The 17093-nt window shown below is 46.8% G+C and overlaps 2 protein-coding genes across 5 annotated transcripts in view; one reads left to right on the forward strand and one right to left on the reverse strand.

Moving 5' to 3' along the window:
* TMCO4 (transmembrane and coiled-coil domains 4) overlaps nucleotides 1-17093 on the reverse strand; it is an 80133-nt gene that overhangs the window by 26680 nt on the left and 36360 nt on the right. The gene's annotated exons all lie outside the window — the stretch shown is intronic.
* Nucleotides 1085-16113, forward strand: HTR6 (5-hydroxytryptamine receptor 6). The gene is made up of 3 exons (XM_087879126.1): nucleotides 1085-2947; nucleotides 12351-12509; nucleotides 14863-16113. Exons 1-3 carry the CDS (start codon nucleotides 2228-2230, stop codon nucleotides 15268-15270), a joined length of 1287 nt encoding a protein of 428 aa, XP_087735252.1. The 5' UTR covers nucleotides 1085-2227; the 3' UTR covers nucleotides 15271-16113.

The following is a 17093-nucleotide window of genomic DNA, read 5'->3' on the forward strand; positions in this document are numbered from 1 at the left end:
AATGGGGAGCGAGGGGCTGGCTGGATCCCATCAAGGCCCAGGCCACCGCCAGCGAAATGCACCCAAGCAGCCTGTAATCCAAAATTACCCACAGGTAGACAATCACTGGATGAGGCATCTCCACTTTAGCATATCTCATGCCCACAACATCCAATAGCATCAAGGAAAATATGGTTTTCTTTCTCTTTGATGTGGTAGCTCTCAAAAAAGTACAATTTTTTTGTCTTGAATTTAGGGGAACGTGAATAGAATAGAATAGAATAGAATAGAATAGAATAGAATAGAATAGAATAGAATAGAATAGAATAGAATAGAATAGAATAGAATAGAATAGAATAGAAAATAGGAGAAGAAAAGAGAATAATAGAACAGAATAAGAAATCAGAATGGAATGGAATGGAATGGAATGGAATAGAATAGAATAGAATAGAATAGAATAGAATAGAATAGAATAGAATAGAATAGAATAGAATAGAATAGAATAGAATAGAATAGAAAATATGGAATGGAAAGGAATGGAATGGAATGGATTGGAATAGAAGAGAAGAGAAGAGAAGAGAAGAGAAGAGAAGAGAAGAGAAGAGAAGAGAAGAGAAGAGAAGAGAAGAGAATAATAGAATAAGAAATCAGAACAGAACAGAACAGAACAGAACAGAATAGAATAGAAAATAGCAGAAGAAAAGAGAATAATAGAATAGAATAAGAAATCAGAATGGAAGGGAAGGGAAGGGAAGAGAAGGGAAGAGAAGAGAAGAGAAGAGAAGAGAAGAGAAGAGAAGAGAAGAGAAGAGAAGAGAAAATAGGAGAAGAGAATAATAGAATAGAATAAGAAATCAGAATGGAATGGAATGGAATGGAATGGAATGGAATGGAATGGAATAGAATAGAATAGAATAGAATAGAATAGAATAGAATAGAATAGAATAGAATAATAGAAAAAAGAGAATAATAGAATAAGAAATCAGAATAGAACAGAACAGAATAGAATAGAAAATAGCAGAAGAAAAGAGAATAATAGAATAGAATAAGAAATCAAAATAGAATAGAATAGAATAGAATAGAATAGAATAGAATAGAATAGAATAGAATCTGGAAGGGACCTTGGAGGTCTCCTAGTCCAGCCCTCTGCTCAAGCAGGAGAACCTATACAATCTCAGACAAGTGACTGTCCAGTCTCCTCTTAAAAACCTCCAGTGATGGAGCCCCCACGATTTCCGGTGGCAAGCTGTTCCGCTGGTTAACGGTCCTCCCTGTTAGGAAGTTTCTCCTCAATTCCAGGTCGCTTCTCTCGTTGATCAATTTCCATCCCTTGTTTCTTGTCCTGCCTTCGGGTGCTTTGGAGAACCCCCCCCTCCTCTTTGTGGCAGCCCCTCGAATACTGGAAGACCGCGGTCATGTCACCCCCCCCCCACAATCCTTCTTTTCTTTATAAAACATACAACTATCCACTTGAGGTGGCGAAGGAGATGTTAGCGTCCCAAGAATCTACCAAGTAGGCATAGATGCCCACTGGACTGCCAGCAGGAAAAAAAACCTGGCCAATTCCCCCCCTTATTTCCTATTTTTAATTTTTCGATTCCTGTTATTTGCCTGGCACGCTCCTCGCTCCCCAGATTCCTTTACCACCGTTCCCCAGCTGGCATTGCCAAACGGGCAGAGCCCACGGCCCCGATTCGACTACTCCGAAGCATTCCCACCCTCCACTCACCCACCCACCCACCCGCCCTCCCAAACTGTTCCCGAGCAAGCGGCAGTCAGCCGAAAGGTCCAGATTGACTCTCCTCCCTTCTCCAGTTAACAAGCCAGCTGCTTGGCTCTCCTGCCACCAACCGAGCACCGTGCTGAAAAAGATCCTTGCTCTGCGTCTCCGGGGAGGTCTCAGTACCCCTCCAGAGCGGAAAAGGGGAGAGGCACCCGCGACGCCAGCCGCCAGCCTGGCCAAGCAAGCAGGGCAGGCAGAGGAGGCTGGAAACCGCTGCTTTGCTTTTCATCCTCGTTTTTTTTTAATCTCCTCTAAAGAGAATCTGATGCTCTACAGGTAGGAGATGGGGAACGGCTGCCAGCCACCCAGGACGAGGGTCAGGGCAGCTGGTGGCGATACCCCAAAAACTGGAGAGCAGGGGGATGCCCAGATTCCTATCAAAGAAGAGTGAGAGAGAGAGAGAGAGAAAGAGACTACTTAGCCTGGCATCCGGTCTTCCCTATACCAAGGGTGCCACTCCTCCCCATGGACGGGCAGCCGGGCAGCCACAACGCCAGCCTGATCGGGCAGGAGCCTCGGCTGCGTGGCAGCGCCTGGATGGCCGCCTTCCTCTGCTTCGTCATTTTCCTGACCATGGTGGGCAACTTCGCCCTCATCCTCCTCATCTTCAGCCAGCGTTTCCTGCGCAACACTTCCAACTTCTTCCTGGTGTCCCTCTTCCTCTCCGACCTGATGGTGGGCTTGGTGGTCATGCCCCCGGCCATGCTGAACCAGCTCTACGGGCGCTGGGTGCTGGACGGTGCCTTCTGCTCCATCTGGTTCTCCTTCGACGTCATGTGCACCAGCGCTTCCATTCTCAACCTGTGCGTCATCAGCCTGGACCGTTACCTGTTGATCATCTCCCCGCTCAAATACAAGCTGCGGATGACCTCCGCCCGGGCCTTCTGGCTCATTCTGGCCACCTGGACACTGGCCGCCTTGGTGTCTTTCCTGCCCATCAAAATGGGCTGGCACAAGTTGGAGTTCGACCGTCACCCGCTCAACGCCACCCTGCAGCTGGAAGAGGAGCAGTGTCGTCTGCTGGTCAGCTTGCCTTACGCCCTCATCGCGTCCGGCCTGACCTTCTTCCTCCCCTCGGTGGCCATCTTGTTCACCTACTGCCGGATCCTGCTGGCTGCCCGGAAACAGGCTCTCCAGGTGGCGTCTCTCACCAACAACAAGCCCGTCAGTGAACAAACTCAACAGGTAAACAAAACAGCAGTCCGGAACAGTGTTATTCCCGGGAGGGCAAACGGGTTGGTGAATGACCATTGACCCACCATGTGATTGCTCCAGAGGGATGAATTAACTCTGTGCATGTTCAGAGAGACAGTGATATTTCCCAAATCTTCCTCCCACTTAACTAGGCACGGAGACCGTTAGCACTGCATCCGTCAGAGGCCGCGGAAAATTAAGATGAACTCCGGGCCCGTTATCTGTCCCCTCTAAACAGAGGCTTCTGTTTTTCTGCCCCGCTTTCCACCAGCTTTCAAATTTCTCGAATGGTGTATTTGGGATTTAGCAGAGCAAGCTTGCTCAAGGGGCATGTAGTGTAACCAACAGAACTGCCAGACGGCCAAGTCCGACGAAACGAGCATTTCATGGAGGTTTTCTCCTCGTTTTAAGAAAAATAGGCAGCCGCAAAGCAGTTTCTCGTGCATCGAATTGAAGGAGGACGGGGCAAAAAAAAAAAAGAAAGAAAAGAAAAGGGGGAAATGACAAATGAAATTTTCGTGCAACTTTAACAAAGGTTGCAAGTGAAACTTTTCTTAAGGGAGTGTGGGGGGGGTTGTATTAATTTGGAAACCGATGTTTTCTTGCCAAGTCCAACAGTTTGGGCATCCACTTTCTACTGCATCCGTAGAAAGCCACTGGACTCTCTGTGTGAGTCTGCGTTCTGGGGATGAATTTCCCCTCCTAATTGAGCCCTGCTATTAGTGCAATGCGATGCGATGCATCAGAGAGTGGGAGACCCCCTGTGCGAGTCCCTGCTTCATGTTGAGACTCTAGAAAAAGTGCGGAGAAGAGCAACCACGATGATGAGGGGACTGGAGGCTAAAACGTACGATGAACGGTTGCAGGAACTGGGCATGGCTGGTCTAGTGAAGAGAAGGACCAGGGGAGACAGGATAGCATCTTCCAATATTTGAGGGGCTGCCCCAGAGAGGAGGAAGGGGGTCAAGCTGTTTTCCAAAGCACCTGAAGGCCAGACAAGGAATAATAATGGATGGAAACTGACCAAGGAGAGATTCAACCTGGAAATAAAGAGAAATTTTCTTGACAGTGAGAACAATCAATCGATGGAACAGAAGTTGCCTTCAGAAGTTGTGGGAGCTTCATCCCTGGAAGCTTTCAAGAAGAGACTGGACTGCCATCTGTCAGAAATGGTGTAGGGTCTCCTGCTTAGGCAGGGGGTTGGACTAGATGACCTATAAGGTCCCTTCCAACTCTGTTAATCTAATCTAAAAACCTCCATCTAAAGACAGGGGCAGCCCAGCCTCTGATGCTAAAGACGCAGAGTGATCGGCTTCTCCCCAAGTGAGAACCTGGGTGCGTTGGGGGCTGCCAGCTGTGGTCCCTCCGCAAATAAAGCATCTCAGGTGTGCTGAAGAAAGAGGTTGCATCTATTTTGGGAGGGGATGGAGGGTTTGGTGGAAAGGTTAGGGAGAAGGCAAGGCATGGACTCTAATTGCTAAAAAAAAAAAATCAGATGCCTCCTCTGGAAAAACACCCAGTCTGCAGATAAGATATCGACTATAACTTCACCGCATTCTCGTGAATGAGCTTGGAAAGGCATAAAGCGGTTTTATACCCTTTTTTAGAGAGAAGCACAAATCTCTGGGTGGCAAATCTCAAGAGGGCAGCACTATGATGTGGGAAAATTTGGCCTCCGATTCAGTAGCAGATCGAGATTTATTTATTTATTTATTTATTTATTTATTTATTTATTTATTTATTTATTTATTTATTTATTATTCGAATTTCTATACCGCCCTTCTCCTTTCGGACTCAGGGCGGTGAACAGCCAAAATAAAAACATTTATACATAAAGTACGATTAAAAATAGATTTAAAATAATTAAATTTGGCCCATAGTTTAAAATTTATCAATTTAAAATCCATATCAAAATTTAAAACCAACCATAAAATCATAAAATCAAGAGAGACCAGCTAACTGAAAGAGATGAGATTGAGTGACACTTGTCCATTGATATCTGGAATAAAGTCCAGTTTCTAAACTCACTCTTTCTGGATTTATATTTCCTGAGCTGAAGACGACAAGCTCAGCCACCGAGAGTACCGCTTGCATGTGGCTCATGCCTCCCTTCCTCCCTCCCAAAATGAAATTGAGATTTCCAAAATGCTGGCCCTTAAGGTAGCCTGCTCCTGTCCAGAGAAGTTCCATTTCAACTGATCATTACAGAGCTGCTAAAAGACCTTGAAAAAAAACCTGCATTTTTTCCCCCCTCCTCGGCTATCAGAAGGGCTCAGACCTGGCTCCAGATCTTTGCAGTTTTTCTAATTCAGGAGTTTTGGGAAGGGGCTGGTTTGAAAGGCCTGGGCTCTTTGTCCGGTCCCCCCCACCTCTTTCACTCTCTTGTCCTCCGCAAAAATATCTGCAATTCTCAAAATAACACCAGCAGAGGTGGAGATGAACTGTTCCTTGGAAGAAGGGAGGAAAAAAAATATCAGTGCCAGCCCTGTTTTCCTTTCCCCCCTTCCCCAGTTAATCCACCCACCACACTGTACCATGTGTGAGTAGGCAGGGAGCAACTGCTCAGCTTCGGAGGAAGCACAGAGTGACTCTTAATTGCTTCCCGGAGGCAGCCAAGGAATTAAAGCTACATCAGAACTAAATTTGGATCCTAGTTTGGATGTAGAGCCTCTCCTTCAAGGCCAGTCTACCGGCCCGTCATAAGGTAGGGGATAGGGAGACGGTGCAAGAGAGGGAAACTGCTTTGCATCTTGGTGGGGGCAAACCAGGAGTGAAATGCTCCCGGTTCGGACCGGATCGCCCGATCCGGTAGCGATGGCGGCGGATGGTTTGGAGAACTGGTAGCAAAAATCCCTGCGCGCCTCACCCCCCTGCACCATGCCCAGCTGAGCTGCACGATCATCAGAGTCTCCGGAGAAGGTCGGCATATAAATCGAACCAATAAATAAATAAATAAATAAATCAGAGGCTTTTTTTTTTTACTTTTAAAAGCATTTTTTCTACAACCTCTTCCGATGAAAAAAATGCTTTTAAAAGTAAAAAAAAAAGCCTCTGATGATCGCGCGGCTCATCTGGGATCATCAGAGGCTTTTCAAAGCATTTTTTTTCTGCAACCTCTTGGCCAAAGAGGTGGTAAAAAAAAAATGCTTTGAAAAGCCTCTGACGATCCCAGCTGAGTTGCCTGATCGGCAGAGGCTTTTCAAAGCATTAGAAAAAATGCTTTGATTTTTTTTTTAAAGTTGGCCACGCCCACCCAGTCACATTACTCCCCCAAGCCACGCCCACAGAACCGGTAGTAACAAATTTTACATTTCACCCCTTGGGCAAACCCACCAAGGAAAAGTGTCCGTTAACTGCAAATCGATGGATGAAATGGAATTCCGTAGACCATGGGGCCGTTGGCCCAGTCCAGAAAGGGGCATTAAGGCAGTTCCCAGATTCTCAAACGAGTGTTCACGGCTGCAACCCAGCTACAGAAGATACCAAAATCGAGGCCGGGACCGGCTTGCCACGTTCTCAAGGATTCGGCCATTCCCAAGAATCCAATTTACACGAAGGAAAGTTGAATTTTAGCCTATCCTTGTGGGGCTTTCCAAGCACGCCCGGCTACAGGCCCCCATCAGGGAGGAGCTGCTGGGAGTTCGCAGGGGTTCGGGAGAACCTCTAGCTAAAATTCTGTGCAGTTTGGAGGAAACCCCCCCCCAAATCCCACTCCTGGCTGGCTCCGCCCACCCCTCCCCTCCCAGGAGTCCCCACGCGGCCTGCAGGTAAGTGCAGGCCGTGTGGGGAGGCTTCGGAGGGTGAAAAATGGGACTACCGGAAGTTCGGTAAGGCCGGAAATAGGCCGGAGCCTAGAGAGGCCATTTTCACCCTTCCGGAGGCTCAAGGAAAGCCTCCGGAGCCTGGGGAGGGCAAAAACACACACACACACCCTGCCATGGTGCAGGAGGCTGACTAGGCCACGCCCACCATGGCCACGCCCACCCAGCAACTGAGCAGAGATCCCCTTGCTAAAATTTTTGAAGGCCAGCCCTGGGCCCCCTCCTTCCCCTCCCTGCCAACCAGCACAAAACCACAGTGTCCCCCTCTCACAGATCTCCCCAGGAAATGTCTCAGGATTGGTGGTGGGCAGACATCTTCTAACCCTGAGGGAAGAGAACAACTCCAGAGACCAGGCTTAGAAGGGTGCCAGGTCAGCCCTTTTGCCCTCGGAGACCCTGTTGGGGCAGCTCAGCCGAGTCTTTTCCCTCCTTCTGGAAGAAAAAAAAATCTAATTAAATCTTTTTTTTTTTTTTTGCAGAGTTCAATAGGCACTTATGCTGGTGGGAAATTAAATACGCCAGCAGGATTTTATGCCTTGAGAAGGAGTGGGACACCGGAGCTGGCTTGGATGAATAACATAATCTTATTTTTCTCTTGGCATGGGAAGACTCTGGAGCTCCCCCTGCGAGGGAGGTGGGGGTTTGGGCCGAGAAAGACAAATGTTCCCAGCAAATGAAACGTAATTAACTAATATCGTTTAGTCACCAAGCAGCTTGTTAAGAAGGAAAAAAAAAAAAACACCAGGACTGCGGGCAGCATCATTCCGGAAAAGGAATCCGGCTTGCCCAAAAAAATCTCCCTTCTAAATTATTAAGGGCTGAAAACAAAACAGCGGACTAAGTTTCTAGTCCTCATGGGTGCAGAAGCTAACTTCATTCAGGGCCTGTGGCATAATACTAACATGTAGTTCAGTGTTAGCGAACCTTTTCAGCCCAAACGGCAGAGCACGCGTGCGCACGCGGGAGCACCAGAAAATGCAAAAGCAGCTCCCTGGCGTGCATGCGCGCGCCAGGAAGCTGAGCTTCCGGTTTCCGGCGTTCACATGTGCGCCGATCACCTGGTCTTCCGGTTTTTGGTGCGCATGTGCATGTGAAGACTAGCTGGTCAGCGTGCACATACCGGAAGCTCAGCTTCCCGGGGCGCGAATGCATGCCAGGGAGCTGTTCCTCCGGTTTCCGGCACTCCCATGCGCGCAAAGAGCAGCTGGCCGGTGCGGATGTGTGCGCCGGACCCCGGAAAAGCAATGTGTGACAGCAGGCGTTCCTGGAAAAATGGCTCTGCGTGCCACTTCCTTCCGGCACGCCTGCCACTTCCTTCCGGCACGCCTGCCACTTCCTTCCAGCACACCTGCCACTTCCTGCCGGCACGCCTGCCACTTCCTTCCGGCATGCCTGCTACTTCCTTCCGGCATCCCTGCCACTTCCTTCCGGCACGTGTGACACTTCTTTCCAGCACGCCTGCCACTTCCTTCCGGCACGCCTGCCACTTCCTTCCGGCACGTGTGACACTTCCTTCCGGCATGTGTGACACTTCCTTCCGGTACATATGACACTTCTGGCACGCGTGCCATAGGTTCGCCATCACGGAAATAGTCTAACTATATTGTCTTTGAGAGCATCTAAGATGAAAAGGTATAAATACTTCCAAGTTATAATAAATTATAACTTACCATTTCTCTGCAGTTTCTTTTGATATTCTCTTCCCATGACAACATTTTCCAGCAGGTTCTTCTGTTATTTCAGTAGTTTTAAACCCTTTTTTTATTTCCAGGTCTGATGTCCAAATCTTTAGGCCACACAAGCTTGTTCATTGTTTCTCCCCCACCAAAGATGTACATTTAAAAAAACAGGAACTTTTCAACCACTATCCAGTGCTTAAAGAAATAAATTAAAAATCTGCCTATTTAACCCAGAAGATTTAGACTTCATTGTTTACACAAAAATAAGCTCTAATGAACCTAGATAGGACAAGTTAAATTGTCTTAACTCCATCAAGCCTTAATGTCATTAGTTTAGCATTTGGAATTCAGCATGGTGGTTTATAAACCAGAGTTTATAGCACATGTGAGCTTAGCTAACTAGGGTTTATGGAATGAGGATTAAACTATGGTTCAGTGAAGTGGTGGGTTTCAAAAATTTTTACTACCGGTTCTGCGGGCGTGGCAGGGGAAGGATATTGTAAAATCTCCATTCCCACCCCACTCCAGGGGAAGGATACTGCAAAATCTCCATTCCCTCCCCAATCCAGGGGAAGGTCACTGCAAAATCCCCATTTCCTCCCGATCAGCTGGGACTCGGGAGGCAGAGAATAGATGGGGGCGGGGCCAGTCAGAATTTTTACTACTGGTTCTCCGAAGTACTCAAAATTTCCGCTACTGGTTCTCCAGAACTGGTCAGAACCTGCCGAAACCCATCTCTGGTTCAGTGCCATATGTAAGCCAGGATGTAGAGGGAAAACTAGAAAAATACTGAAATTCTTTGAGATATATTTAACTGCAAATTCTGGTCAATTTCCAAATAACTATCGCAAGATCCATCATAGGGCAACATCTATTAGAAGAGTTGTTTAAAAAAAAACCAGAATAAGCACAGTCATTATTAACATGGTGGCCTATTGCTCTCTAACTAATAATAAGTTAATCAACATTTTATGCAAATTCAACTAAAGGTAGAAATAGTTCAAACCCTCCAACGTTTAAATTCCGTTCTTGGCAATTCCTGATTCAAATGCAGGTCAAGAGCAATGCCTTCTTTTCTTCGAATTATAGAAATTAGAATTTATTTTTTTTTAGAATCAGAACTACAGCTTCATTATTTCTAATTTGAGGTGGTAGTGAAGAATCGTAAGCGCCAAGTAATTTAACTTGGCAATAATTGCCTCTAATTGACTCCATAGCCCGCAGAAGGAGAAAAAGGAGCATAATTGTAATTGCATTTAAATGCTAAGACAGGGGTTTTTAAGAAATCTTACTTCCCCTCGTTCTTAGTCGATGCAAATAAGCATTTGCTGGTTTTTGGCTTGGAATTTCCCCCTCACCCCCTTTTTTTTGGGAGAAAAACAGAGAAACTGACTCCAATTTTCCAAGTTATCAGTTAGGGTATTGAGGCAAATAATTCTCTAAATTATTTCTTTTTTGGAGGGTGATAAATTGAAGTCTGATACATGCAGTTTTTTTACACCAATCTGCTGCTTGTCTATTTTTAACACATGAACTTGGAAAAAATCATAACACAATTCTAGGCTGCATAAGCAGAGGGATAGAATCAAGAACACGTGAAGTGTTAATGCCACTTTATAAGGCCTTGGTAAGGCCACACTTGGAATACTGCATCCAGTTTTGGTCGCCACGATGTAAAGAGGATGTGGAGACTCTAGAAAGAGTGCCGAGAAGAGAAACAAAGATGATGAGGGGACTGGAGGCTAAAACATATAAAGAACGGTTGCAGGAACTGGGTATGTCTACTTTAATGAAGAGGAGGACTAGGGGAGACATGATAGCAGTCTTCCAATATCTCAGGGGCTGCCCCAAAGAAGAGGGAGTCAAGCTATTCTCCAAAGCACCCGAAGGCAGGACAAGAAGCAACGGGTGGAAACTCATCAAGGAGAGAAGCAACTTAGAACTAAGGAGGAATTTCCTGATCATTAGAACAATTGATCAGTGGAACAACTTGCTTCCAGAAGTTGTGAATGCTCCAACACTGGAAGCTTTTAAGAAGGGGTTGGATAACCATTTGTCTGAAGTGGTGTAGGGTTTCCTGCCTGGGCAGGGGGTTGGACTAGAAGACCTCCAAGGTCCCTTCCAACTCTTATTATTCTATTCTAAATCAGAATGATTTGGGGTGAGCTATCTTCAACGAAGCTGAATTTATTTCATCAACGGCAAGGTGGAAAGATCACAATTTTAAGTTGCTGGAGGGGTGGGGGTGGAGATATGTTGGTGGGACTGAAAATGTGTTGGCAGAAACACTACAAGCCTGGGCATTATTTTGCCAACATTAAAAAGAAAAGAAATTCAAGAAGAAAAGAAAGGAAAAAAATCCCTCTTGTGTTCCATTGGCAGAGGAGTGGACCCTCGCGCCCCACCCACTCCCAGGCCAAAAAAAAAAAGGGGGGGGACACATGTTGCTTGTATCTTTCAATTATACTGTTTTTGTTTCCTAGTATGATTTGATAGCTTATTAGTAACCTTGACTATCGCTAAGTGTTGTAGCTTTCTATTCTTGATGAATGTATTTATTCTCCTTATGTACACTGAGAGCGCATGCACCAAAGACAAATTCCTTGTGTGTCCAATCACGCTTGGCCAATAAAGAATTCTATTCTATTCTATTCCATTCTATTCCTTTCAACTCTGTTATTCTATTCTATTCTATTCTATTCTATTCTATTCTATTCTATTCTATTCTAGATAGATGGAAATATAGACAGATGATAGATTAGATATTAGATAGATAGATAGATAGATAGATAGATAGATAGATAGATAGATAGATAGATAGATATATGAGAGGTACGTAGGTAGGTAGATATAGATATGTATGTACAGTATGTATCTCTATGTATCCATCTATCTATCTATCATATATCTATCTATCTATCATCTATATCTATCTATCTATCATCTATCTATCATCTATCTCTATCTATCCATCTATCTATATCTATCATCTATCATCTATCTATCTATCATCTATCTATCATCTATCAATCTATCATCTATCTATCTATCCATCTATCTATCATCTATCCATCCATCCATCTATCATCTATCTATCTATCTATCTATCTATCTATCTATCTATCCATCCATCATCTATCATCTATCTATCTATCTATCATCTATCTATCTATCCATCTATCTATATCTATCTATCATCTATCTATCATCTATCTGTCTATCTATCTATCTATCTATCTATCTATCTATCTATCTATCTATCTATCTATCTATCTATCTATCTATAATCTATCTAGCTATCTATAATCTATAATCTATCTATCTATCCATCCATCCATCCATCCATCCATCCATCCATCCATCCATCCATCCATCATCTATCTATTTATCTATCTATCTATTACAAACTATTCTAAAAATACAAGTTCCAGGTATAGTAGTAAAAAAAAGAAGCAGACATACTGCGAACTCCGGAACTTAAGATTTTAAAATTTTAAAAGAATTAAAATTTTATGTTACTAAGCTTTCGTCAGCCATCTGCTGACATCGCCAGAGTATTAAACTACCATTACAGAGATCTCTGCCTTTATATGCCATTAATCAATTTAGCCCTTCGCGTTGGGTCTTGCAAAACTAATTGGCCAGTGTTTCAAGGGAGATAAAGGTGGCTGCTTATCAACATTACCCTGGAAGACTGTGTCCACTCGAACGGGACGTCTGTCAGAATCTGCACAGACTGTTTGTGAATCGTTACGGGCTGTGAATGACCCTAATTCACAGCCGTCTCAATGAAAGAGTTTTTTTGGGGACTAAGATTGTCATTGATGCTTTCTCAGGAAGCCTAGGTCAGAACGAATATCTTGACTTCCTTCTGCTTTTTGGGGTTCTTCACAGGTTCCCCGAGATCAGGGCCAAGGAAGCGGGGTGAGTCACCATCGTAAGATTGCCAACAAGCACAGCCGACGGGCGCTCAAGGCCAGCCTGACCCTTGGCATCCTCCTGGGCATGTTCTTTGTGGCTTGGCTGCCTTTCTTTGTCTGCAACATGGCTCAGGTAAGCACTCTGCAGGTAAATTCTCCCCCGCCCCAGAGAAGGTTGCAAGGGGGTAGAGAGAGGATAGGGAACATGGCAGTGATTAAATTCAATTTTTTTTATTACTGGATCTGTGGCCGTGGCTTGGTGGGTATGGCTTGGCCGTGGCAGGGGAAGGATACTGCAAAATCCCCATTCCCTCCCCACTCCTGGGGGAAGGATATTGCAAAATCCCCATTCCCTCCCCACTCCTGGGGGAAGGATACTACAAAATCCCTATTCCCTCCCCACTCCTGGGGGAAGGATATTGCAAAATCCCCATTCCCTCTCCTGGGGGAAGGATACTGCAAAATCCCCATTCCCTCCCCACTCCTGGGGGAAGGATACTACAAAATCCTCATTCCCTCCCCACTCCTGGGGGAAGGATATTGCAAAATCCCCATTCCCTCCCCACTCCTGGGGTGAAGGATATTGCAAAATCCCCATTCCCACTCCACTCTGGGGCCAGCCAGAGGTGGTATTTGTCGGTTCTCTGAACTACTCAAAATTTCCGCTACCGGTTCTCCAGAACCTGTTAGAACCTGCTGGATTTCACCTCTGGATCCTGGGGTGGGGGTGGCTGGCAGGGAAATTGGGAATCCTCTCAGCTCCAATTATCTCCCACTTCTTGTCTGTAGCCATCCAGGTGTCCCAAAGGTGCTTTTTTTTTCCAAGAGGCAACTGGACTTTCTGGTTTTTTTCTTTTTGAAGACGTTTCGCTTCTCATCCAAGAAGCTTCTTCAGCTCTGACTTGGATGGTGAGGAACGGAAGGATTGATACTCCTTGCAGACAGCTGGTCATTGGCATCCTTTTAAGCGGGTCGTTTACGATCACCTGGAGAATTACCTGTGTCCTCAGGGTCACCTGAGTTGGTGCTCCTAGTTCCTGGAGTCTGCAATTTTTCTTCTTCTCTGGAATGGATTTCCAGAAGAAGCTTCTTGGATGAGAAGCGAAACGTCTTCAAAGAAAAAAAACAAGGAAGTCCAGTTGTCTCCTGAAAAAAGTCCCTCTGGAACAACCACTTCTTGGCATCTTCTTGTGATCCGGGAAATTCGAGTTTAAATCCTCAGGTGGCTCTGGCTATTTTGATTCCTTTTTACTATCATCCCAAAAATCACGTTATTTTTATTTTTAAAGCTTCCTCCCCCCCCTTTTGCATCAACTAAAAGTGCACAAAAGGATGAATTGTTTTTTGTTTTAATACTCTAGAAGCAATGCCTTGTTAGAAAAACCAGTTCGGGAAGGCAATTGTCCTCATCTGTCCCAACCCCTAATACCGTGATGGCGAACCTGTGGCACGCGTCCCACAGGTGGCACACGGAACCATATCTGTGGGCACGCGAGCGTTGCCTTAGCTCAGCTCCATCCCACATGCGCATGCCGGCCAGCTGATTTTCGGGCTTTCCGGGCCCACCAGAAGTCGGGAAATGGGCCATTTCCGGCCACTGGAGGGCCTCCGGGAAGTGGGGGGGAGGCTGTTTTTGCCCTCCCCAGGCTCCAAGAAAGCTTCTGGAGTCTGGGGAGGGCGAAAAATGGGCCTGCTGGGCCCACCGGTAACCTTTTTGCCGTTGCGGGCCAAAAGCCAAGGTGGACTCAGCCTTCCATCCTTCTGAAGCGGGTAAAATGAGGACCCAGATTGTTGGGGGCAACAGGCTGACTCTGTAAACCACTTAGAGAGGGCTGTGAGGCACTGTGAAGTGGTATATACCCTGTTTCCCCGAAAATAAGACCTCCCCCGATAATAAGCCCAATTGGGCTTTGGAGCACATGCCCTAAAATAAGCCACCCCTGAAAATAAGCCCTCCCCGAAAATAAGGCCAAGCGCTTATTTCCCAGTTCAAAAAAATTTAAGACAGGGTCTTATTTTCGGGGAAAAACGGTAAATCTAAGTGCTATTCTATTAAGAGCCGTGGGGCCACAGTGGCGAGAATGCGGTATTGCAGGCTAATTCTGCCAACTGCCAGCAGTTCGATCCTGACCGGCTCAAGGTCAGCTCAGCCTTCCGTCCTTCCGAGGTGGGTAAAACGAGGAGCCAGATTGTTGGGGGGCAAGAGGCTGACTCTGTCAACCGCTTAGTTTACAGAGTCCCGTGAAGCGGTATGTAAACCGAAGTGCTATTGCTAACAACTGAGGCAAGGAAGGTCCTAAAATGGAGCAAAGCTCACTTAACGACTGTCTCGCTTAGCAGCATAAATTGTGCCCTCGGTTGTGGTCGTACGTCGAGGACTACCTGCATTATGGAAAAACGCCAGCTTCGGCAGCCCCTCTTGTTCCATCTTTCTTCTCTTTTTCGCTTCCTCTTAAATGGGCCTTTCTTCTTCTCGCTTCCTCCAGGCAGTCTGCAACTGCATTTCGGAGGATTTTTTCGACCTCCTGACCTGGCTGGGCTACTGCAACAGCACCATGAACCCCATCATCTACCCGCTCTTCATGCGGGACTTCAAGAGGGCCATGGCCAAGTACCTGCCCTGTTGTCCCCGCGCATGGGAACGCAGGCCCAGCCGGGTCTCGCTCTCCCTCAGGAATTCCAACAGTGGCCCCCGGCCGGGGGTTTCCCTTGGGAACGCCCTGACTCTGCCAGGGGAAACGGACTCGGCCGATTCCATCGTCCACGGCAACGACCACAGCAGCCAGACGCTCGGCTTCCTTCCGCCCACCCGGGCCAACTCCCTTCATCTTTCCGATGCCGAGCGGCCGGAGCCAAAGTTGAACTTCATCTATCTGAACACGCCTTCGGACTGACCGCTGCCCCGACTCGGCTCCAGATTGACCGGTTGTTTCTAACCTGTGCTGGGGATGCGGAAGACAAGTCCACCGGTCAAGCATCCACCTCCAGACCCAGAAATGTCCTTCCTTTCACCCGGATTCATCTTCTCCATCCTCAGATCTTATTCTTTTTTTTCCCTCTGCCCGCCAGCCTCGCATCTTGGATGGCTTCTAGCATGATTCCCCCTCGCCCCCGTTTGTACGCGGTTGCAGAACACGGCCAACTAAACATATGTGTGCATGTGCTTGCGTGTTTAAGTGTTGTGGCCCGCCAGCGGAGCTGGCGGCAGACTCAGACAGTGAGGAGGTTGGGGAGGAACATGGGCCAGTCCTGGAGTCTGGGGGAGGCTCTGATGAGGGTTCTGCGTCGGAGGCAGAGAGGGAGCCAGGGCCGTCTGACAGTTGTCAGCTGCCTTCGGAATCGGACATCAGTGAGGCAGAGGAACAGCTGGAGCTTGTTCTGTGTCCGCATGCACAGAGCTGCCAGGAGAAGGGAACAACTAAAGAACAAGGGGCGACTCAGGAGTAAAGCCACAGGTGGACAGTGAATGGCCCTTCCCAGAGGGAATAAAAGAGGAGCGAAAGGGGAGTGGAGTTTGCAGGAGCCAATTCATTCAATTCATTAGAGTGAAGATCTGTTCCTGACTTCTTTCTTGCTAAGTATTGCCTGCTACAGAGTGACGTCGGAAAGATATCGGCCTGGCAGCTCTCCAAGCCTGATCAAGATCTGTAAATTGTGAAATCTCTTGCAAGACGGTTGGCCGGGACTTTGCTGGAGAGGAATTCCCTTTAAACTAAATAAATGGGGTTTTATCGGGACGAGGAGTCGGCTTTCGTGCTTTTGGGAAACCTAGGTCAGAACATTAAGAGGGAAGCACAGCGGAGGCCTGCCCTGGCTGTGTTTTTAAACCTCCTGGAGTTACACCCCCAATGCAACCTTCCCATCCCTTCTCCCACCTGCAGACCGGCTGCTCGCTGCCCCAGCCTTCCCCTCTGCCATTTTCCCCAAAACCAGAACCCCGTTTTCCACCTTGCACGCAGGAAAGCTTTTCCTCATTTTTTTCTCCCCCCAAAACCAGGGTTAGCAACAAGCAAGCCAGGAAAATCCGTGATTGTGTCACCTGTGCGCTGCTTAATCCTGGCTTTTTTAAAAATAATAATAATAATAATACATCTGAAATCCCAACGATGTGCAATATTTCCCCTCGCCAGATCTGAGTGTTTTATTACATCCCTTTTTTGGCTGGGCCTGGGAAACGTGCCGTTTCTAACACAAAAGGACCATCGATCCATCCCCCTACCTTCCTCGCCCTTCACAGCTCTTGGCCAGCTTTCTGCATTTTTTTTTTACAAGCTACGGTAACCTATTATCCCCAGCCTACCTGCCTCTCTGAGCTACAGCGCTGGAAGGAATCTATTGGTGCTATTGCTAAGTGGCCAGACACAGATTAAGAGAGTGGGAAGGGACCTTGGAGGTCATCTAGTCCAACCCCCTTCCCACCCAAGCAGGAAAACCCTACACCATTTCTGACAGATGGCAGTCCAGTCTCTTCTTGAAAGCTTCCAGGGATGAAGCCCCCACAACTTCTGAAGGCAACTTCTATTCCATCGGTTGATTGTTCTCTCTGTCAGAAAATTCCTCATTTCCAGATTGAATCTCTCCTTGTTCAGTTTCCATCCATTATTCCTTGTCCGGCTTTTGGGTGCTTTGGAAATAGTAGATTGACCCCTTCCTCTCTGTGGCAGCCCCTCAAATATTGGAAGACTGCTATCATGTCTCCCCTGGTCCTTCTCTTCAC

This window comes from Pantherophis guttatus, chromosome 15 (genome assembly GCF_059756535.1).
Source record: "Pantherophis guttatus breed Tessera chromosome 15, ASM5975653v1, whole genome shotgun sequence".
Classification (NCBI taxonomy): domain Eukaryota; kingdom Metazoa; phylum Chordata; class Lepidosauria; order Squamata; family Colubridae; genus Pantherophis; species Pantherophis guttatus.